We start from the raw sequence: 25,077 nt of genomic DNA on the forward strand, positions 1-25,077 counted from the left end.
CCATCTCACCCATTCCACCACCCTCCTCCTCCCTTTCCACTCTCTCTCCATGGATATTGGTGGCCTGACAACAGTGGTAGCCAACTCAGCCTACATTTCAGCCCGTGGGAGTTTTGATGGCACAGCGAACCCGGCATCCAACCGAGACAAGAAGTACCACTCCCGGCTGAAGCTGCCTCACATCACGGTGTGCGAAGGCCTGCGTGAAACTTTAGACCTCGGCTTCAGGACGGTCTGTGTGGAGCAACCCATTGGAAAACGGCTCTTTCAGGAGTTTCTAGACTCCAACAATGAATACAAAGGCACTTGCCGCCTGTGGAAGGATATCGAGGAATACAACATGGCTGAGGATGAAGTTAGAGTCAAAAAAGCAAGCAAGATCCTGTCCCGGTACATGGAGCCAGAGGCCAAGTATTTCTGCTCCTTCCTGCCTGAAAACGGCATCACGAAGGTCAAAGAGAAACACCAAGAGGCAAGGGACGACCTCTTCAATGAGACCATGGACAGTGTGATGAACTATCTGAAGGAGATGCCCTTTACTTTCTTCCTGGAGAGTATGTATCTGAAAAGGTTTCTGCAGTGGAAGTGGCTGGAGATGCAGCCCACAGGAGAGGACTGGTTCTTGGATTTTCGTGTCCTAGGGAAAGGCGGTTTTGGGGAAGTGTCTGCTTGTCAGATGAAGGCCACGGGCAAACTGTACGCCTGCAAGAGGTTAAACAAGAAGAGGCTAAAGAAGAGGAAAGGCTATGAGGTGAGGAATCTATTAATGTCAAGTCAAGTAATGTCTTATCAATCTTCTAAGGTATGCTACTGTCAGTGTCTAGACAAAGCCCTGCAGACGATGTTACAGTTGGCTTAATATGATTAGAGTCTTCAGCATTGGAACATTATGATCCACTTATAAAGTGTCACCCTTCCATGTTTATAAATACAGCAGCTCAAGAGTAGACAGGGACTTAAAGTCAACAGACTAACCTAAAGGCTGAAACAACCGGCAATGTAATTTGATCAATTATGTTGCTTGTCCAAGAGTGAGACTACCTATTTTGCATTTTGTGAGTCAGATTCTGATTCTACACAAAGTTAACATATAACATTTCAAATTGATTGTAGGTAAACAAAACATTTTGTTTGTGAAAGGCAAACAGAATCACTGTATGACTAACAATTAACACTTAATTTAGGAACATAATGGACATAATCAAGACATGATAAAATGGCATGTTAAACCTGGTAAAAGGGGTTACAGGTGACAAAAAAACGTTAGCACAAGTGATGAAGTGTGTCCTAACAAATAAAAAAAGTTCTCTATTCTTCATCTTTGGCCTATGCTGAATCCTTGTACAAAGTCTGACACAAAAAGGAGTTAAGTTTTTGATGAACAGAAAAAGTGCCATAATAATCTCATTTGACCTGCTAATCACTTAGCTGGAGGAGGTTTTAATACCTGTCAAAAATCTAATTTAACTTATCCGTTTTATTGTGGTAAATTCAATTGATTGGACATGATTTGGAAAGGCACACACCTGTCTAAAGAAGGCCTCACAGCTGACAATGCATCTCAAAGCAAGCATGAGGTCAAAGGATCAGCCTGCAGAGCTCAGAGACAGGATTGTTGAAAGGAACAGATCTGAGGAAGGCTACAAAATTCCTGCTGCACTGAAAGTTCTCAGGAGCACAGTGGCCTCCATAGTTCTCAAATGGAAGAAGTTTGGCACAACCAGGACTTTTCCTAGAGCTGGTCTTCTGGCCAATCTGAGCCATTGGAGGAGAAGGGTCTTAGAAAGAGAGGTGACAAAGAACCCGATGGTCGGTCTGACTGAGGTCCAGAGATCCTGTGTTGAGATGGGACAAAGTTGCAATAGGACAAACATTACTGCAGCCCTCCACCAATCTGGGCCTATGGCAGAGTTGCTTGATGGAAGCATCTTCTCAATGCAAAACCCATGAAATCCCCTTACGCTTTTATGTTGGGCTTTTTCAAACTCCATGCAGGCTTTCATGTGTTTTGCACTGAGTAGAAGTTTCTGTCTAGGCAGATCCTTTGACCTCATGGCTCAGTTTTTGCCCTGATTTGCATTATCTGTGAGGTCTTCTATTGAGAGATGTGTGCCTTTCCAAATCATGCCCAGTCAGTTCAGTTTATCACAGGTTGACTCCAATCAAGGTGTAGCAATATCTCAGCAAATATTGACAGAAATAAGACGAACCTGAGCGAAATTTCAATTTCTTTTGCAAAGGCTCTGAATACTTATGTCAATGTTATATTTCATTTTTTAATTAAAAAATGAAAAAAATTACTGAAATCCTATTTTCACTTTGTCATTATGGGTTACTGAGTATTGATTAATGGAAATAAAAATGATTTTGTAGCATCATGCCAAATTGATAAAAGTGAAGGGAGTCTGAATACTTCCTGAATGCACTGAATATGCAGACAAACACATTCAAAAGAAGCTGTGTTCATTAACTGTTGCCTTTCTGAGTCCTGTAGGGGGCGATGGTTGAAAAGAGGGTCCTGGCAAGAGTCCACAGCAGGTTCATCGTCTCTCTGGCTTATGCCTTCCAGTCCAAAACAGAGCTGTGTCTGGTCATGACCATCATGAACGGAGGAGACTTGAGGTAAGAGCTCCCTCACAGACATGCTGACGATGAAATCTCAGAATGGATTTTTTTTGTCTCTAGTGCTTCCCTGAATTCAGTCTTTCCCTTTGATCCCCGGGACAAGATGTAATTACGACATATTAATCCAACATCAAGATATTCTATTTTTTAAAAAGGGATTATGCAATCAACTCTAGATTTTATGCCAAACAGCGAGAAGTTGAAGGAGATTTAACTCTGTACAACTTCCATAGGTATATAAAACTATTTTATACTACAAAGTATAAAAAAACATCCAGAATGTAACATTACAAACTATTTCAATGTGATAATTTTGGGATAATATTCTCCTTACTTATACCTGTTTAAGGCTGAACTTATCAAAGCATTGCATATCCAATCAGATGCGATAAAAAGAAAAGCAGGAGGGGAGGGGGTATGATGTTGCTCAGTGCTTTGTCTCCACTCAGAGAGAGAGAGAGAGAGGAGAAAATGTAGCTAGATACATTTTAATAGCCAGTAACAATAAATTAGGCAAAAAAACGGGGCGCAGGTGGCATAGTTGTTTAAGGCATGCCCTGTGTACGCAGTCAGCCCAGGTTTGAATCTGGCCCGTGTCACTTTCCCACATGTCTCTCCCCAGATCTCTCATCCCTGTTTCCGATTCTATTCACTGTCCTCCGCTATCAATAGAGGCATAAACACACATTTCAGGCTTTTTAACAGGACTCCCAGATAGTTGCGGTCAGCCGTATACTAGATTTTAACCTAGTCTTGTTTTGGGCTTTTATGCCTTTATTAGAGAGACTGGACAGTGGAAAGAGTCAGAAACCTGGTAAAGAGAGAGTGGGGAAGGATATGCAGGAATGGAGCCACAGGCCAGATTTGACCCCTGGTACCCAGTGACCTTCTGGTTCCTTGCAAGCTGAGCAACTGCTGCCCCTGTGTGTTCCTGCTGAAATGCTTCTCTTCAACTTCTCTGTTGTACCCACAGGTATCACATTTACAATGTAGATGAAGACAATCCTGGGTTAGATGAGCCACGGGCGTGCTACTACGCCGCTCAGATCATCCAGGGTTTGGAGCACCTCCACCAGAAGAGAATCATCTACAGAGACCTGAAACCAGAGAACGTGCTGCTGGATAATCAAGGTCAGACCGCTGAGAGGGATAAAGAAAGAAATCTCTTGTTTGATCCAGATCATACTTTTAATTTGAAACTGCTGCGGGAAATTCATGTGACTTCAGAAAGTTTGAGGGAACTCAAGGACATTGATAAATATCAGTTCATCTGGCAGTGACAGATGAGGACTGTTTACTTTGTTGAAATAGCTTAAGAATACTTGCTTATTTGTGTCTTAAAAATTTTCAAAAAGACACATTTTAAAGGGTGCTGGATCTGAGACATGAAAGCATAAAGAAATATGAAGCTCTACAGCAATCCCTTGTAGAGATGGAAACATACTTATATGTATTTATTTGTGCCATGGTAGTGATTGATTTCCTGCCTCTTACTTAGCCTTTCTGATTATTTCAAAGCTCTATGTATCAGAGATCATTATTTTTGTACTTTTCACCCCAACCTGTTCACACCTAGCTCTTTTCTTTGTCCCCCCTTCCTTTTCATTATTGATTTGTGTTTATTTGCTCTCTTTGATTCTCCTGATGCTTACTTAAACCATGTTTAAGTTCTTGTATTCAGCCCTAAAGGAAAGTGTGTCCAAACAAAAACCTACATTTACACAAGCTCTTTATGAACACACTGAAACCTCCCACAATGCACCACACCTACAGTGTCATATCTCTCTGGCCGCACTCAGTTCACACAACCTAAATCATTTAAATCCCACTTCTTTCCTGTCTCTTCTGGGTTTCCCCAGGGTTCTGTTCTAGGCCCCCTTCTCTTCATTATCTACATACATCCTCTTGGCCATATCTTCTGTAAATTCAGCATTAACTTCCACTGCTATGCGGATGACACCCAGCTCTACCTTTCCACCAAACCCAACTCCTCCCTCCCTCCTCCCTCTGTGAATGCCTACAGGAAATCAAATCGTGGTTCTCCCACAACTTTAGAAAACTCAACAGTAAATAAAACCAAACTTCTTATCGGCACTAAATCCACTTTAACCAAATCCTCGACAGCACACTATCTCTCCAACCTCACATCAATAACGATACCAGGTCTGCTTACTTCCATCTACGCAATATTAATCGCCTTCGTCCTTCCCTCACTCCAACCTCTGCTGCTATTTTAGTTCATTCACTGGTCACTTCCTGTATCGACTATTGCAACTCCCTCCTCTTTGGTCTCCTCCAGAAATCCCTCCACAAACATCAGTTAGTCCGAAAATCAGCTGCCCAGATCATTTCCAGAACCTCATCCAGCAATCGACTTTAAAATCCTGCTCCTGACCGGCCATCGATAACCTCACCCCTCCATACCTTTCTGACTTCCTTCACATCAGCACACACACACACACACCCCCACACACACACACACACACACACACTCACACACACACACTCTCTGAGGTCCTCTTCCTCTCTCCACCTCACAGTCCCACCCGCCCGCTTGACCACCAAGGGCTCCAGAGCCTTCGGTCACTCTGCTCCCAGACTTTGGAACTCACTACCACCAGATATCCGTTATATTAACTCTCTCTCCATTTTTCATATCCCATCTTAAAACTCATCTTTTCAAACTGGCATATTCTGACTGATGTCTTTCAGTTGACCTTCACTGTTTGATTCATTGTTTTAATTTATTGCTAACTTGTGTGTATTTTGTGGACTTATTTGTCTTGTTTTAAATTTTTCTTGTAAGGTGACCCTGAGTGCTTTGAAAGGCGCCTATAAATTAAATGCATTATTATTATTATTATCTAGTTTGATGTCTACCTTGTCTGCAGGTGTATTATTTGTCCTTTGGCATGTCTAGCGCTTGAGATCACCCTGCTGTTTGCTCTAACAGGTAATGTCCGTATCTCTGACCTGGGCCTGGCTGTAGAGCTGGCTGATGATCAAGAGAAGATAAAGGGCTACGCTGGGACTCCAGGTAGAGTCAAGAAAAAACAACATTTACCTGGTCTCTTAGAAGAGGATCTGTAAACCCACACCCACAAAACCAACAGTGCCACAGTGTTTGTCTTTGTCACAACATGGTAGCTGCTGTTACCTTTATACAAACAGTTTCCTGAAGGACTGGACTGAAATAATGCAAGCCACTGCCATGATATAATCCAAGTTTATATCAGCATGAAGAGATGGTCAAACACAAGCTGGTCAAGTACCTTTTGTCATTTAGAGAAACAATATATATATATAGGTGTTTTTATAGTAGAAGAGAATGCCTGGCCATGGATGAATTAACCAACAATATCTGTGGTTTAATTTTTAGGATAAAGGTATTTGTTTACATATTGGTGTTGTTGTGTTATTGTTCAATATTTTTTGTGATAATATTGACACACTTCAGTGACACACTGACCTAACATCAACATGTATGCTGACACCTACCAATGGAAGAGCATTTGTTCCCTACCTTTGTATCATTGTTTATCATAGTGAGTTCCTACTATTTCTCCCTCAGGGGATCTTATGTGTAGATAGAATGAAGCTCTATGTATCAGGTAGGCTAATTAGGCTTATTTCCTTTCAGTTATAACATTCATACCTCAAGTTGTATCTGAAGGGTAGCCAGTCCTTATTGTCCTCCTCTTGATACTTCAGTACATGTCCATGATTGTTTTCATATTTTTTTTCTTTCTTGTCCATGCAAAAGACTGCATGCAAAAGAGTCCTTCTGTTATAGCTCTGGTTGACATGCTCTGACCCGCTTCCCCAAAAACCTGTGAACTCACCCATGGTTGCAGAGACAGTGGGCAGTCCGGATCCGACTTGTAGTGTGCCCAGGCTGTCAGACAAGATTTTGTTGCATAGTCTGACAGATGCCAATGTGAAAGACCAAAAAACGTGTGCAGCCTGAGCTGGGCTTTATTGGTTAATTTTTTGATTGAGAAGTCTTTAACAAAAGCTGCATCCATATGGTGTATTTATTAAAAAGTGAACAACCATTTTTGTTGAAATTCATGGATGAATTTCACATAATAAGGGAGAAAGGCTGTTCTTGCGTGGTGCTGAGAGAAATCAGGACACTTTTAACAGCTTTTCTTTCTCATTTTAGCTGCATAGCTAGACGTAGAAAGATCAGTAGACAAGCCCAAACTACCCTTTGAAATGATTCCAGGACTGGAGGAATAAATCTTAAAAGAAATGTTAATCAATTATTATTTAAGTTAGTTGTTCATTTTCAAAGAGTTGGATTTGAAAAACATCCTTGTAAAGAAATGACTGTTATATCTATAAGATTTGGAAATTTCATTGCAGCATTACTTTAAATGCTTCCTTTTTAAAAACTGCTTGTTAGCTTTTGTTGGCATTTTTTAATTTGTCTTTACATAATGAGAATGCTGTTCTGTACTCTCTGCTGAAAACATTTGAGATAAATTATAAAAATATGCATTTGATAGCAAGTGCGTGACTGACAGTAAGTTTAGTGTATATCCAAATTATTTATTTGTGTATGGAAAATTGCGGAGAAACTTCTATCTGTTAAAAGGGGCATTGGTGATAAAGTTGGGAGCTACTAACTGTACATGAGCTGTTTTCTTTCACCTGCAGGTTTCATGGCTCCAGAGCTGTTGAGAGGAGAAGAGTATAACTTCTCTGTGGATTATTTTGCTCTGGGTGTCACTCTGTACGAGTTCATGGCTGCTAAGGGACCCTTTAGGACCCGAGGAGAGAAAGTAGATACACTCATCTTTTTTTCCTGTTTTAGGCTGCATTTTTATGTGATGTCTAAACTTGAACTAAGTCTTTTATCAATACAGGATCATTTCAGGGTATTATGACGCTCAATATTGCCCCCTTGTGGCCTGATGAAACACCTGTGTCACTTCTTGTCCCCTAAAGACCACTCTTAAAAATATATATGCAGAGGTTGGCTTTGTCTTAAGAAAACTTCTGATTTATTTCACATGTAGAATCAGTTGGATAGTACTGCCGTGTATTGCTGTATATATCGCAAACTCAAGTAGCAAAAAAGAATACAGAATTTATATGCATTTCTTCCCCTGAGCAGCTTTTGGTCATGTCATTCATCTCTTTGTCTTTTTATTGCGCTACATTACTAGACTCCTTAAGTGGCCGTCATTTTATGTTTTTGTATTTAGAAACAGGAATTTTGAAATAAGTTAACTTTTTGTTTTGAGTTCTTTTTAATTTTAAAGGTTTATTTATCACAGCAGTATCATGTAGCCTAAAATGTAACATCTTGTTTAAAGAACAAGTACCACATAAATGATCTTAAAGTGCTTTGAGTTCTTCAGTTAATGTACTCACTGAAAGACTACTGAGTTGTTAAATATTCATATTAACCATTAATATTAAACATTAATTTAGGTCAATTAAAATGTACTTAAAGGGGATTTATAGTGCTATTCCATGTAAAGATAATAGATGTAGCCTAATTGCTTGTTAGAATAAATAATATTTTTTATGAAATCTGGATGTCCCCTCAAATGTTTGATTACTGGTGACTCCAAAGACTGTAGAGAAGAAAAGTTCAAATGTGTTAAAGTAAGAATCATGTGAAACATACAGGTTTATGTGAGACTTTTATGTGCTGATCATGATGTCATTGTTAAGGTGGAGAACAAGGAGGTGAAGAAACGGATACTGAACGATCCTGTCTTCTATCCAGAGAAGTTCAGTGACAACGCTCACTCCATCTGTGAGGGTCTGCTGTTCAAAGAGGTCGACAAGAGATTCGGATTCAAGAACGGATCTTGTGACGAGCTCAGAGAGCATCCCTACTTCAGCCAGATCAACTGGAGGAAACTCGATGCAGGTCTCCTTTTTTTTTTTACACACCAAAACCCAAACATTTTTGTCTGGTTTTTATTTTATTGATTTACATCTAGAAATAGATCTAAATACATAATATCTGAAGGATTTTGAATAGAATTTGTGAAACTTTGTTATCATTTGGGTAACGCTTTATTTGAAGAGGTATGCATAAAACTGACATGAGACTGTCATAATCATGACATTCACATAAAAGTTTCATGAACATATATGAATGTTGTCATTAAGTGTCATTCAGTCATTTATGTCACCTTTAATTTGATAAATTAAAAGAATACTCGCTTCTACACACAACAGCACCACTGGACATCCCAAATTTAGAGTGGAAGTTGTCAGTATACCTCACACTCTTCTCTGGTTGCCCTGCAGCTGTTTTCCTTTCCTGGAGAGCCATATCAGTAAAAATTGGATCTTACCCCACTCTCCCCTGTTGATTCCAGTATTGAAGGGGACATATTTTGCCCTTTTAAGACAAGTTTATATTGTTCTCAGAGGTCCTCAAAACATGCCTGAGAAGTCTGTTGCTGAAAAAAAAACACTAGTACAGGATTTTTGCATGTCTAAAAAGCCCTCTGGTCCAACCCTTCTCAGAATGAGCCGTTTCTGTGTCTGTAAATGTTAATGAGCTGTCTGACTCCGCCCCTGACCACACCCCTCTCAGGAAATGGATGTGGATGTGGGCCTGACTGGGATTCAAACAATCAATCTCCCAGATCAAAGTCAGCAGGGTAACCCACTGAGCTATCCAGCATCTCAGCTGGCAGCTGAGAGGAAGATCAGGAGAGGAGCATTGAACTTTCTTCCAAACAGGGAGAGCCAACCAAACCTGGGGCGGGTGCTCACTCCCCATGTGAGGTCATTAGGGTAAAATCTGAGAACGGCTTGATTAAGCACACATTGTCTGAAAGCTGGAGAAAGATGGAGGGAAGGGAATGGATTTTTCTGGTACTTGAAGGGAATGTGGACATACTTCTTTGTACTTAACTGTACAAAGAAGCAAAAAGGGATCCAACCATGCCAACTTTTCATTAATGGTGACATAATTGATTGAATGACACTTAATGACAACATTCATAAGTATTACGAAGCCTCCTTCATGTCAATGACAGGTTCTGATGCATACCCCTTCAAATAAAGTGTTACCACCATTTGTTTCTAAATTTATGTTGAAATTCAGTACATTTTTGGCATGGCGTATAAGACATACAAAAACGTCCAGTCCTACTGAGATAATAGAAAAAATGTCCACCCTACAGTGTGTTCTTTGTAAAATGATGAGACCCCTCTAAAACCGCCATCATGTCTGTTAATGATATTTATTCATTTTAATTGTGTTTAAATTTTCTGTATTTACATTGAATAAGCCCAAATGTATTTTAATTTGCTACTTAAGGATAATTAAAACAAGTCTCAGATGCATGTTCAGCTTGAAGGAAATAACCTAATGTCCAGTGCAAACCATAAGTTTGTAAACAGTGATTACCCGCTTATTTTTTTGTCCATGTTCAGGCTTCCACTAATCCTCACAGACATTGCATCCAATATATAATGAACTACAAACGGATAAAGACAGGCCAGACAAGAGTGTTTGCTCCTTTTAAACCTAGTTCTGGTCACCTGGAGCATTGGGTTTATGCCTACTACACGGCAAAGCCTCACAAGTGTTAACAGGTGAAATTATGTGCAAATAATAATTTTATGTGGATAGTACACCAACAGTTAAAATAGGCATTTTGGGTGCCAAATTTCTCAGTTTTGGACTCAAACCTGCATATGACACACTCATATCAGAGGCTGATTTTGGGGGGTTCTTGACCTAGACTCGTTTCAGACTGGGACTCTGAACTGACTGTGGCCTTCATTTTTCCTCTGTGTCTTCTCAGGAATCCTTCCTCCCCCCTTTGTGCCAGACTCCAAGACAGTTTATGCCAAGGACATCAATGATGTTGGGGCCTTTTCCACAGTTAAAGGTGTGCAACTAGAAGACAAGGACAGGCAATTTTTTGATGAGTTTGCCTCAGGGAACATCTCCATCCCTTGGCAGGAAGAGATGATCGAGACTGGGATCTACAGTGAGCTCACAGTGTGGGAATCAGGCGGGACTTTGCCCAGTGACCTACGACGTGAATCCATCCTGGAGCAGCCGGCCAAGTCATCCACCTGCACGCTATCCTAAGAGATCAGAGATGGAGCAGTTTAAAACAGCAAAACAATGGAAATCATTGAAGACCTACATGAGCAGTGTGCTAATTAGTCTTAACCTTCTTTTGCACTTTTTGTAAATATTTTGGCACATGCTGAAAGTGTGTAAATGACATGTATTTTTAATGATAATGTCATATGTTTTATTTTATGCTTTGAGAAGCTCTAATCAAAAACACAATATATTTATGTTTCCTAAAAAATCAAGAAAATATTTTATACAATGCTCGCTGAGGCTTTGATGTTTACTTTTTCCATTAGATTTATTATTGTTTTTATGTGATATGTGCTCAAACAGCAAGCCATATTTAATTTTCCAAGTTTTTCTCTCTCATATCTAAGTTATGTAAAAAAGCTTTTATCAAACTGCTGCAGATCCCTTTTTTTCAAGATCAAATACATGTTTTTGCTTAAAACCTGTTTTTTGTTTAATATTTGTTTATTTAATCACTAAAATGTATGTAAGTCATCTTTTATCATAAGTGTGTTTGGCACAGCACTCATACTCTGACCACCAGAGGGCGCTGTAGACGAGAGGTAGCCATGAACGCTGCAGCATCATGACCAGCCGATATTAAACTCGCCAAAAACTCACTGTACACACATTTATATGAGGAAGTGTTTCTGTAAGCATAGCCTTGGTGAAACTTAAGTCCATGCCAAACTTGATAATAATTTGAATCATTTAAGTTATGTAAGATAAATAATTTAATAATTGATCACTGAGGGGAAGACAAGGAGCTGATTGGCTCTCTCTCGTTCTCTCCCTCTCTCTCTCTGAGGCTCTTCAGGAAAAGTTAAACCGATCTGTGTTCAGACTCAGAAGATCTGGAGACATTTTTATTCTCCAAACAGGGTGTATTTCAGGGAAAAAAGAGGAGAAAACAGAGTAATGACTGAGAAACATCATCTGTCTGACCTGTAGCTTGTTGTTGTGCAGGCTCTCTAAGGATGAAGAGGACTCGGTGCTGAATCAACAGGGATAAAAACAACGCAACAAAAAGCACTTCACAGCGTAGCTTCTTCTGCCTCATCCACTGTTTCATTATTGTTTCTTTAACTTTAATTCATCCGGACTAAGACAAAATGCAGCAGCCTGAAATCCAGCAGACAACTCAACCAACAACAGCGACGGAAACCCTGGATCCAGCAGGTAGGGGACATCATGCCAACTTTCATCTCATTTAACAGTCCTGATTGCACCTTGTTTTATTTGAGTGCAATTCTTTGGAAATTTCCAATGTTACCTTCCTAATGTCCTTCCAATCAAAGGCAGATGTTTAATCCTGATTTAAGAGAAAATGAAATGTGATTTTCTTTTGATGAGGAAAACTTTCAAGCGCTGAAAACTACATTTACGAAACGTCTATTTGATATAAGTTAATTTGTTGCTACTTTACTTGACTTTACCAGATGGAAATATTGTAGTTTTTCAACGGATCTGATTGTAGGGTTGGGCAATATGGACAAAAATACATATCAGTATTTAACTGAATTGCTATACACAGTAATTCTTTAAACCCTTGCAGTAACCTAAAGAGAGAGCAAGAAAGACTTAATTCTGCCACACGGACAATTTATTTTATTTTACAACCTGATGGACTCTGTCAAGGTTCAAGCTATCTTTATTACAACCTGAAAAGTTTAATTTGTTTTCCATTTTCTCTTACAATCCCCCAGTGACTCCTAAATAACCATGAGAAGACCCAAGAGCTAAATTCTACACACAAGTCACTGATCTCACAGACATTTATCTCTTATCACTGGATCAGGATTTCAAAATGAAAACAGGAGGAGAAAGAACTTTTTACAAAGCAATGTTGGCTGTTAGAGACCCACAACAGCTTTCCGTAGTCTTGACTTTGACTTCTAAAATATAAAGTCCAAAGTAGGGTTCACTTTTCTAAAGGATAAGAGTGACAGATGCAAGTTCTCTCCATGCAACTTAAGTCACATGTTCTGTGTTCAAATTTGGCAGATCTCTGGCAGAATTATTTTAGGACAATTTCCAACATATTAAACATGAATATTAGAAACAGTCCTTTTCTAGGAGTATCTGGGACACCGCAGGAACTCAGCCTGTTCATCTCTGACTAGTTGAATATTTTAGCTTTTACATCCCTGTTAGCATGACGAAGACTTCTACTCCATTGGAAGTCTAATAAAGGTTTGCAGAAAAAAATGAGAGTGGGAGCACTGATACTTATTTCTTCCTCCACTTTAATGGATCATTTCTGTATTTCATAGCATCAAGAAAAACAAATTGTAAACGGTGAATGATTGTAAAACTTGCAATCTTTAGTAAACAAATAAAAAAGGTAAATTTGTTGCGCAGACAGGAGTTTCAGTGTTCCAAAGATAAAAACATAAAATAATAGCAATATCGATTTACAGTTCAAGATACATCCAGACAAAATCCATTAAAAAATTAACATTAAAACATTACATTAAAAAAAAAAAAACATTTATTTAATCAACTAGTGATGAAGTGTTTCAAAGACACCCACTCTTAAATGATGAATATCCTACCAAAGTTAAAGTACTAGTTTTGTTTAGAAATACCATAGCTACAGGTCAAAAAGTGTCCCTGTAGAATTTTGCGCTCCACTTAGGAGCAACAAACCAACAGCCAGAGCAAAGAAGCCCAAACTCAGAATTTAGAGCACGAGAACCGTCATGAGAGCTGAGCTCGCCTTATGCTGCAGCTGTAGGTAGGTAGGTAGATAGGTGGGGATCTATAGGAAGGGTTGTGGCTCACCTATAAGCTTGCTAGCCCACAGATCATTTTGGTTTTTAAAAGATAGGTCACTTAAACATGAAGTAAAGGAAAAAGACAGGACAGATTCAATAAAAGCCTGATAGAGTAAAATCATCAGTTACTGATGTGAAAAAAGAGTGAGTTTAAGACTCGATGATGTGCCCTCAAATATAAAACAAAGGATTTTAAAAAACCTACCGCTGGTTTCTGCAAATGTGTGTACGCCCAACATGTACATGAAAAATGACACCAAATATTACCTGTCTGTGAGAGGAAGCTTCCAAAATAAAATAGATAAAATGATTAGCCTAAAAAATAGGAAATACATAATGTTGTTGTCAAAAGCATATGAGTTAACTTTAAACAATCGTCTTACAGAGTCTTAGGCCTTGACTGTGTTCAGAACCATAATGTTATTTTAAACAATAATGTCTCACTCTTAAGCTTGTTTGAAAATATATTGGCACATCTTGAAATCTTGATATATTTCCCACCCCTATCAGTTATGTTCAATTACTAGATATAAATTAAGATTTTATGAAAACTTTTGTAGCAAAGGAACTGTTAATTAAGTTTTACAGCAGCCTTAATCAAACCACACAGCCGTTTATAAAACTATAAACAGCTTCATCATTAACGCTGCAGGCTGTTTATGATCTGAGTTTAATGTTTGATACTGTAACACCGCCAGGGGCTTAGACTGACCTTTAAATGCAGGAATATTAATAGCACTATTTTATACTTAAATACTGGAATACTTGCTTTCTGTCTTTAGTAGAAGGATGTAATGATTTTAAGAAATGTAAAAGTGTTTCCTTTGTCTCCCTGTGTCTTTTCCTCACTTGTCCTTTAGATCAGTATGTGCGTCGGAGGAAATCTGCTCTGTGGGTGACCATGTCTCTGCTGGCTCTGTCTGTGGTGGTTCTCACAGTGGGTCTGATCTCTGCCACCCGCACAGACAACGTGCCCGTCGCTGGTTACTACCCCGGTATCACTGTGAGTCCCCATCTCATAGTTTATTCTCTCCAAACAAAACTGTGATTGTTTTTTCATACTTGCTCCTCCCTTGTCTAATGTTTCTTCTCCACTGTGATCTCTTTTTACCTCCAGCTCAGTTTCGGAGCGTTTCTGGGTATTGTTGGCATTTACCTGGTGGAAAACCGCAGACCTATGGTGAGTCAGTCCCTTACTTTCCTCTTGTTGATGGGACACCTTTTAAACCACATGAAGATGATGGTTTTATTTATTTAATCCATCCGACACCCTAAGGAGCTTCAGCTAGAAACTATTTGCACTTCAGACTTTAACCTGATAACCTTTAAATGATAGCTGCTCTCATTTATAAAACAGTATCAGAGATGTCTGCAACACAGTTTCCTGAGAGTATTCTTACCTTGATTCTAAGCAAACCATCGTTTTACAAACTACCTGTGTGGCTCCCTTGCTGTGATTAAAAAAAAATCCCAGTTTATGGTTCAGCTGGATGAAATTAAGGCTGTATAGATAAATAAAAACCAATGCTGGTCACATTTTACAGTTAGAAGTGCCAGCCTACTCATATAAAATGCAATACTGAATGAAGTCTGGGGCTGATTGATAAATAGAATATCGGGGTTAAAGAGTGGAGGCAGAAAAAAAGGAATTTTAAAAATGATGGTAGAGTCTACAATGTCAGACTAAAGGCCTCACAAAAGGGTTTTTTGCAATCACGTGACCGAGTGTTTGTTGTTGCAGGAACTGGGGGACAGCCATTAGGAATGAATGGGATGTGATTTTTCCCCCCACAGTTTAACTGATTTACCTGGCTTGGAGGCGATCAGTATCACAAATTACTCAGTCTTGCAGACCTCCAAGCATCCAGCTTTGTCTAGACAGATAAAGGGAGTCTAGAGGAGTCTTAATGAGCTAAGAGGATGGCTGAGCCCTTTAAACATATATAAAAAAAAAGGTTCACTTTGTCACAAACATGCTTTTAAGTGAAACGGTGATACTATCATCTGAACTAATCTTGTTGGGTGAACCACCGAGTAATGATGTGCCTTTCATGAACAAACAAGTTCTATAGAACAGCTCTTTAATTTGAGTGACGGTAGCTTGCTCCCATTTGAGTCCCAGTTTCCTTTCCTCCATCCTTTGTCATTATTTAATCTAAATTTTAAAAGCCAAACTGTTCACAAATGATGAATCTTTCGGGAGCCAAACAACCAGCTCTTCTGAGCTGGGCCAAATGATCTGGATCTCTTAACAGAGACGGATTTCCCATCACAACGAGCGAGACTGGACAGACATCAGCTGAGGGAATACGGGTAAGATCAGAGTTTAATGTGCTAAACCATGGCAAAACTGTACTGAACCAAACCGGACCACTTAGTGTGAGCGTTGCATAACACCAGGCTTTAGACAGAGGCTTTCTTAATTCTTATTGTGAGATAATAACACTGAAACTTTTTTGCAGGAATATTCAACTTCTTTGGAGAATCAAAAGTAGCTTAAAAGAAGCTTTTTGTAGCATTTCTCGATGCTGAAATCACTATTTGCCCCCCATGGGGCTGCTGTGTGACATCATCTGCAGCCAACCTATAGACATCCTAAAACAATGGTCAACATCATTGGGGCTTTGTCACTTAAAGACAGTGATTAAGTGATAATTTTAATTTACTATGTCCCCAGAATAAAATAGGACATAGAGCAGGTAGCAGACAGTGTCTACCTGCTAAAGAAGCAGGTATTTCACCCATGAGATGACAAATATTAGAGAGAGTTTAAACGTTTGCACTGACTTTATGAGCATCAACATAAATCCATACAAAGAATAACTTTGATTTGTTTGTTACATGTTTTTAACACATTTGGCACATTTACTCTTTAAGAAAACAATAGGCCTGTTTTAGCTTAATATCCTCCTCTACCCAGGCAGCCAAAAAAATGTGGCATGAAAAGCTTTCAGCATGGTTGTTGTTGTTGCTTAATTGTGCAGCATCCTGTCACATTTTAGCCTTCTGTTCAGTCTCTCTCAAGGTGACTTCTGTCGACATGTTCATCTTCTAAAAATGAGACAGTTGTTCCTGGAAACAGAACATATGTGCCAACGTAGAGGATTATGTTTCAGACCTGCTAAACTGTTTTACAGCAAACTGCTCTATTATGAGCAAGAAGCAAATCACATTACCCATTGCCAGTGTAATGTGTTCATGGTCCTCCCACTGAGGTCGTTGTACCTGAGTGGATGTGTGGTCTGGAGAAGTGAATGTGATTGGCTCTGGATCTCAGTGACATAAGGGGAAATTAGATTAGTATTGGTCTGGCACTGACAGGGCTCCTTTATTCTATACAGGGACACAAGTATGATATCATCAAACAAACAATCATCTGCACAACTACATTTTTCAACTTCTAGTGAATCAAGTGATCAATAACAACATTGGACCTCCAATCTAACAGCTGTAGAGTAATATTTAAAGAGATAAAACAGGATAAAAGAGATCAATACTGCATGAACTGACCTCCAATCATCATAATGTATTACTGAAGTTGGCTGTTACAAGTTGCTGACACCTGGAAATTAAGGGTAATGTGTGACCAGAAGTCCAAACTGCTCCTCTGTGTCATTTCAGTAATGACCACAGTATGACATTCACAGTATACATGAAACCTACAGTATAATGGGACTACCTGGGTTCAGTTAAAGAGGACACCAGTGACAGAGAGCAGAACAAATACTGAGCTTTGAGCATTTCACTGCTGAGACTTTACTCCTATCATTTATCTTTTTAATGGAACGATAATCAGATTTTTTGTTTATAATGAGGAATATGTTATTCCAGAGATTCCTGTAAGATTTCAGTGTGCATTGCCCCTTTACGGAGAGCGTGCTGGGTGCACCACCAAGGAAGCTAGGTTACAGAGTGCCAGAGACCAAGGAAGCTAGGTTACAGAGTGCCAGAGACAGGTACAGTTTCTCAATGTGGTTTAGGGAGTTGTTAGTAAAAATGGGCCAATAGGGCATCTGTTTAGCTCATTGGGAAGAGCAGGGGCCCATGTACCAAGGCTGTAGTCCTTGGTCATTGGGTAGACTCCCAGTCTCAGTACTGTTTGATGCATGTTTTTAGCCACTGTGGTGAGTGATTTTGCTAAGTTACTAGCCACTTAGCATTTTTACTAGCCACAATTTTGTTGTTGGGAAACTGTGTTTCACGCCAAATTGGGCATATTGGATATCAGCATAAATCCGATATCCTAAAAATATCCTCAGTTTGCTTGATTTTTAAATTCTAAAATTAACTGAAAAATTTAGAAAAGGAGGAGGCTGGTGCCCCTTGTAGAGGCTGTAGTCCTCAAAGTGGTCTGCTGTGGTCCAACTCTCAACTCTCTTCCTGTCTCTGGTTTCCTGCTCTGTCCACTGTCCTATTCACCTAGATTCGAAGTCCAAAAACGATAAGTAAAAAACAAAAAAGAAAGGGAACTTTAAAAGGCTTTGTGCAGTTAAGAGAATTGCTTCCCGTGCTTGGACTGGAAGCCTATATCAGTATGTCCTGTTAATTTTTCATGGGCTGTCCACTGTGGTGTTGTCCTCAATAAGGCTACAGTTTTGTTGATCTAATCCGGTCTACAGATACCCATCCTAAGGCTGCATACTCACATGTCAGTGCAAAGCTCCATTTCATAAAGATTAGGTTTTTGTGGTTGAAAAGTTAGATAATTTCAGTAGGCTTCCATTGCTAACTTAAAACGTGTGAGCATAAAGGAAAAGACATCTTCATCCTGCTGTATCTGTCTGCCGTGTCAGCAATGCTCCCAGTTTGGTGCTTTAAAATTTAATGGTGGGGTAGCTGGTCTTCTGTGTCTCCTATGGGGCCCGTGCAGCTCGATGTTCCCCTCACACAGGTGTCATCTTTCCTCCTGTGTTCGAGGCTAGTACGGTAACAAGAGAGGCCTTCAGCTGGTCGAGGGAGGCTGCTCATTAAAGAACAACTAACTGTGCCACAATACCACAGACACCTGAGAGCTTTGAGATGTCTTGTACTTCCTGGACGTCACAGACTGTCTGACCAAACAAGTAGCTGATGAATTTCTGATGTTTTTCAGGTGTTAAGACAGACAATTTCCTACCCTGTTTGTGATCAGACTCCTTGTTGTGGAAATCTAACAGGAAGTGAAAAAGTTAAACAAATATAGGCCTGGCTGTGCAGTGAAAATAGCTTTACAGGTGGCAGATGTAATAATAAGACTTAAGAAGGAGCTAGTATTCACAGCAACTATTTCAGTTTCAGGTAAAGGAAGAAAAACATCTCTCAGCACTGATAACTTTTCACCATGTAGATCTGAATAAAGTAAAGCTTGGTGGTCCAGTGGAGTTCTTCCATATTTCATGATTTTAGTGTTTCATTTGGCTTGCACATGTGTGATAGGACCTGCCCTTTTTATGAATGGCTGAAAAACTGCATATTTGTGCTCTGATGAATTTTCTTCAAGTTACACTTTAAAAAATCTTTATGACTTGCATAACCTCATTTTTCATTTTGTCTTATCCTGTCCTCCAAAATTTTTTAATGAACTGTGGAACATGAAATTCCTTTAAAGAAAGGTGAAAAACTCTCTTCCTACACATCACTCATACTCTGTGAGATGTCTTTATGACTAAACGCTTCATGTAGCTCGTGTTCTCTGCTCCAGCCGTCTCTTCTGCCATTACCGTCTGTATCTCGTCCTTTTGGTCACCTTGAAGCTCAGGAGAGCAGAACAGTGAACCTTTAAAGGGTCGTATTTTACCCAACAAGTTCCCATTAGCAGAGTGTCCAGCTGTGGTCATGATTGGTCACTGGACCGCTGAGCGGGAGAAAAACAGGCTGCAGCGGTCAGCGACTTTACTTACATAACCTCATAGGTATCTTTACTGACTCCTATAAAACTCCTCTTTGTGTCTTTATCTCCTCGTCTGGATCTGATGGATCTTCTCTCAAACTTTCCCTGTGTGTCTTTCATTAGTATTTCTTTATTTTCAAAACAATGGTTGATATCAGTATTTTTGTTAAAAGTGGCCATTAAAGTCCATATGGATCTGGTTGTTTATAGTGATGAACCCACAGATAATTAACACCTCACTCTTTCATCTGGGGCATGTACAGGAGATGGCCTTGCATGACATTCCCCTGTCTCAAATCTAATTGGCTATAAGGTTCCACCCAATTATCCTAAACTTAGGCCTTGTCCACACAGAGACGAAAATGATCTTTTTCTTTTTCATTTTAAAAAACTTTTCTGTAAACATGGCATCGCTTCAAGAAATGTTTGCATATGCAGGAAACCATTAAAAATGATTTTGCTATAAGAGCCATAATAAGCCCATGCAACCCTTTAACCCTCAGGCATCACTTAAATTTACGAACCTTTAAAGCCATTAAGGACAAAAATGTCCACTTCCAAAAAACTGCTATAAAAACTTAACAGATCAATATTTTTTCTTATTTTTTTTGCATACATCTCTTAAACAACTTCAGCTGTGCTCAAAACAACCAAACATTCAATCATTTTGAGGATTTTAACCCTTTAAATGCCAGTTTGATTACTTAAAGTCAATGTGTTTTTTAATGAAAAAAAAGTGAAAAAAAGTGATATCTTCCTCAAACCAAATGTTGGATGGCTGGGGCACTGTTTCTAAATCCAGTGTGGACATGTCAATGATTATCCAAAATATTGACTTTGTAGCATTATTAGTTTTTGTGTAGCATACGATTTAAAATTTACAACCCTTTCGAGTCCTTAAGGACAAAAACGTCCACTTCCAAAAGTGTCAGTAAAAATAGTATACATTCATATTTTTTTCTGCTTTTTTGGGTCAAATCTTTTGATCAACTTCAGTTCTGATCAAAACAATCAATTATTGAATAATTTTCAGGATTTTAACCCTTTAAATGCCAGCTTGATTACAGGATGGATATATTTTTTTCAAAAAAAACCCACAAAACAATTATTTTCCAGAAAACTAATGTTGGGGGGGTGGGGGTTGTTTTTTTAAATCAGTCCAAGGTATGTCAAACAATAGCCAAAATATTGACTTTGTTGCATTATTAGTTTTTGTGTAGCATCCGATTTAAAATTTATGACCCTTTCGAGTAGCTGTTGGACAAAAACGTCCCATTGACTCCCATTCAAACCACATTTTTTTTAATCTCCTCGCCATTGCATGATATAATCATGCATTCTGTAATGTTATGGTTTCATTATTGAGAAAAACAGTAAAATCTGTCATTTTTAATGTTCATCACTAAAATCAACCATTTCCCCATTATAGGCCTATGCATGAAAAGCCTGTCATTTCATTAGTACTTGTGCTTGTGTTATTGAGCTTATTAGGCTATTTTTAGATAGTTTTTGTATGTGTGCACGTGTGTCTGCGTGAGTACGTGTGTGTGTGTACTTTCATCTGTCTTTGAATTAGACAGATTGACAGCTTGACCTCAACCTTTCCCAGGTCACACTTGCACTTTAAAGAGTTTACTGTGGAGAAAACCAAAACAATGCTTAGAGAGTTTATGCACCTGTTTGGATTCCTATCAGAAACTGTGTGGCTTGGCTATCTGGTCATTTCATTCCTTCTACACCACCAAGCAAGATGAACAGCAGGGTTGGCAGGTCCGCAGTTTTCCCATGATATTGGGCTACTTTTTTTTTTTTTTTTGAGAGAACCCATTTTTGATAACTTGTGTAATTGTATTTAATATCCAAAGCAGAATTAACTACTTTATTTACCCTCAGATACAACTAAATTGACCAGCAGAGAAGCTGGTTAACTTAGAACATGGCATACAACCAAAGATCCGCTGTACCACACTGTGCCTGAACAAGCACAGCTACTGCTCCTGTATCCAGCAGCTGACCTTTCCCATCCCCACTCTCCTGATCACATCAGCCTTATGATACACAAGATACCCAAAAATGTGCAGAAGAAAAGTTGTCACAAAAGAGTCCAGCTGTCGCCCCTGGCCACCAGTCAACATCCAGGCCTCACAAGAGTATAGTAACAGATGCCAGGAATGCCATACTGCCTTGCAAGGCAAACCCATCGCCCCATTTGTGAGGCCGAGCTTGCGGTTGATCTGAGCCTTGCAGTCAGCAGATCAACGGATTACGCTGCCAAAGCAGATGAACTGCTCCACAACTTACATGCTTTCACCATTCACAGACACAGATTTGATTGCAGCATCCAAGGTGACCCCAAATGCCTGGATCTTTGTTCTTGCTCAGGAGACGTTATTTTGAAATTCCATTGGCATACCTGTTGACAGTTTCTGCCCCAGGCAGCTGCAAGGCTAGCTAACTAGTGGCAGTGGCTTAAAGTTCTGCAGCTAAGAGAAAGAGGATATCCTCTGCTTGAGCACAGGGGCTAAGACAGCCCTGCCTCACTCCAGAATCAACTGGGAAGAAGTAAGAGGTGGAGCCACCAGACTTAACAGCACTCTCTGTACCAGAAAGTAGGGTAGACATCAGCGGGATGAACAAACATGGGATCCTACGGAGCTCCAGAATCCTCCAGAGAGCATCTCTACTCACTGACTTTAACGCCTTCTGGAAGTAAACATAGGCTGCATTCAACCCTCAATTGAATTTTCGTAAGCACTCAGTGAGGACCATGATGCTGTCTACCATGGATCTCTTAGGGGTGAAGCCCACTTGTTCAGGTCACTGGTGCTTGAGCAGCAAATCATGGATCCTGTTCAGAAGTAGCAATGCAAGGATGTTGCCCAGCGACCCTTGTAGTTGTAACACTCTTGCACATCACCCTTTCCCTCCAAAATCGGGACAATAATGCCCCGATTCCAGCCTGGATTAAGCCTGTCTGAACAGACTCTGATACACAAAGATTTATTTTATAATGTTACAATACCAGTCCTCATACAGTAAAGTCATGTTTTATATTCAACTTACAAGCCAGAGGATTGTGGCTCCTAAAAACCATTAAACTTTATAGTTTTTGTATTTGAAGCTTTAAGACCCATCTTTCCAATTGACCCTCATTCATTTTGATGAAATGTTTTCACCCAGTGAGGGGCGAGGCTGGCATTATTTGGTAAATTACCCAGATGGACTGTTCTTATCAATGAATCAAGATTATAAGTAAAACCAGACTGCTGCAAAGGCCATCCATCCTTGCATCCCTTCTGCTTGTCTGTGAGCGCAGCAGGCCAAGCAAGTCAGCTCAGACAACCCTGTCTGTCTGGATTCTGAGGCGTTCCCAGGCCATTTGAGATACATAATCCCTCAGCAAGTCCTGGGTCTACCCCAGGGCCTCCTCCCAGCTGGACATGCCTGGTAAATCTCCACAAGGCAGCGACCAGGAGACATCCTGATCAGATGCCTAAGCCACTTCAACTGGCTCCTTCTGTGGATCTACTTTGAGCTCGCTCTTTGTTCAAGCTCCTCACCCTATCTCTAAAGGCTGAGCACGGCCACTGTCCTGAGGAATCTCATTTTGTCCACTTGAATCCACAATCTCAGTGTTTAGATCATCACCCAGAGTTCATGATCTTAGGTGACACTGCTGATTCTGTACCAATCTACCAGTCAATCTCGTGGTCCATTCTACCCTCACTTGTGAACAAAAACCCAAGATACTCGAACTCCTTCACTTGGGGCAAAGACACCCTGCCCAACCAGAGGGAGCAATCCGACGTTTTCAGCCCAGTCACAAAAATGTTCACACACTCCTGCTGGAGTCTAAAGGGCCTCATGACTACTGTGTAAATGTGAGGCCCATTCAGTTCACACGTGCATAATTTCTGAAAATGTCCCCCAAAATTATCAGGGGATTTTTAGGGTAAGCTGCATAGATGAATGCAAACAGTCACATTTTTTAACGTGATGTCACTCCATATTGTTTTTCTGCCAGGCTCTAGTGAAGTTTAGACATCAGGTAATATTCAGAGAGGGAATGATGTCGATTATATTCTCTGACTGGCAAACAATGGGTGTGATTTCCCCTGCCGCTATTGACTAATGGGTAAATAAAAGCTGTGTGCCAACAAGTTCATCTTGACTTCACGTCTTCTTCTAAACATATTGCAAAAATTCATCCTTGTCTGTGATTCATGCTCCTACAGATACAAATATGCAGAAATAACAGCTGCAGGATTTATCTAACATAAAGCTTAGTGTGCGTGTACCTAAATGTACTACATAAAAATCACAAAATGTCAACCTAAATGAAGTGGAGACGATGTTTAAAGAAGCATAAAATACAAGCCCCTATAATTTCACTTAAACTACTTGAACAGACGATCTTAGTTTAATTCCACTGCTATCTATTTAATATTTTCTGCTGATTCATCACCATGTGTCTTTAAATCTTTTACAGTTTTTGATTTTTCTCTCTACTTCAGTTGCATTCAGCCATATTTGGGGGGGTACTGGGTGTGTGTTGGGGTGTTTTATGTGCTGGCAGCTGGTGCTAAGGTAATGTGAAGTAATGCAGTTGTCAGGCTCTATTGTCTCTGCTGCTGGCCTCATCTCCCACTTACAGCCCATAAAAGCAGAGTCATTTAAACGGCTAATGAAGTGGAGAGTCTGGCCTGGTGGCAGATAAAACCCTCACAGAGAAAAAAGTCTTTCTCAGCTCCACTCATTTTTCACTTTTTGAGGGGAATTCTTTTATTTATTTTTTAATCTCTTGTGGTATCCACCCTGATAGTTTTGTCTGATTCTCACAATTCCTGATATACATATTTATTAAATTATTCTGAATAAAGGTGAGCTGTGAAATAAGAAATAACCAAGACTAATACTCCATCCATGCAGGTGTTTTATTGCATACATTTACAGAGCAATATATTTATATATCCCTACAAATATAATATTAGCTCTGCTTCTCTTTTTACACAGAAAACTTGCACCTTTATAACTATTAAAAATGTTTTTAACCCAACATAAGTAGACTTTATTAGATAAGCATTACAGTCTTTTATGTACAGTGCCTATAAGAAAATTCCCTTCCCCCTTTTGGAGTTTTACCCTCATACTGAGTTTTTAAATCAATCGTGCTCAGTATATTTTGGCTTTGTTTAAATGTCAGTTGATACTCTTACATAACAGACAGCTGATCCAGACTTCAAACCTGAGCAGGGATCTAATTAGAAAGTAAGGATGAAAACACTTTAAACATTTATTCTGCTTACATAACCTTGATCAGCAGTATTTATCACACTTTAATACATATTGGAAAAGAGCATTTAGATTTTCATAGATATATTTTCTTTTTTTATCCTAAAGAAGAAAATGTGGAGGCCTTTATTCTCAGCAGACATTCAGAGTTGTTATAGCAGCGAGCACAGGCATTTAACACTACAGGTGAATGGATCGGATCATTTTAAACAGCCACACTCTATTTTCCAATGTCAAACAATTTTTCACAGAAAAACTCATTAGTGAACTTTCTAGTGTCCCATTAAATCTATATTAAAACTTCGAGTTTCTTTGAAATAAAATCAGAACATAAATGCCAACGATATTTACTCCGCCTAATGAACCAGTAATGATTCTGTCAACTTTGTAACCAGGTAAAATCAATGAAAATAAATCACCAAACCATAAAG

At 39.5% G+C, this 25,077-nt stretch overlaps 2 protein-coding genes across 2 annotated transcripts in view; both read left to right on the top strand.

The window, feature by feature from the left end:
* Window positions 1-49: 49 nt before the first annotated feature.
* Window positions 50-10,711, top strand: grk1a (G protein-coupled receptor kinase 1 a). The gene is made up of 7 exons (XM_041789897.1): window positions 50-751; window positions 2,495-2,622; window positions 3,599-3,756; window positions 5,579-5,662; window positions 7,288-7,412; window positions 8,314-8,515; window positions 10,416-10,711. Exons 1-7 carry the CDS (start codon window positions 50-52, stop codon window positions 10,706-10,708), a joined length of 1,692 nt encoding a protein of 563 aa, XP_041645831.1. The 3' UTR covers window positions 10,709-10,711.
* An 843-nt stretch (window positions 10,712-11,554) lies between these two features.
* LOC121508117 (transmembrane protein 255B) overlaps window positions 11,555-25,077 on the top strand; it is a 28,388-nt gene continuing 14,865 nt past the window's right edge. The window contains exons 1-3 of the mRNA XM_041784660.1: window positions 11,555-11,887; window positions 14,346-14,488; window positions 14,603-14,665. Of these exons, the coding sequence (XP_041640594.1) occupies window positions 11,821-11,887; window positions 14,346-14,488; window positions 14,603-14,665 (273 nt within the window). The 5' untranslated portion in view covers window positions 11,555-11,820. The remainder of the gene's footprint in view (window positions 11,888-14,345; window positions 14,489-14,602; window positions 14,666-25,077) is intronic.

Source organism: Cheilinus undulatus, linkage group 1, assembly GCF_018320785.1.
Source record: "Cheilinus undulatus linkage group 1, ASM1832078v1, whole genome shotgun sequence".
Taxonomy (NCBI): Eukaryota; Metazoa; Chordata; class Actinopteri; order Labriformes; family Labridae; genus Cheilinus; species Cheilinus undulatus.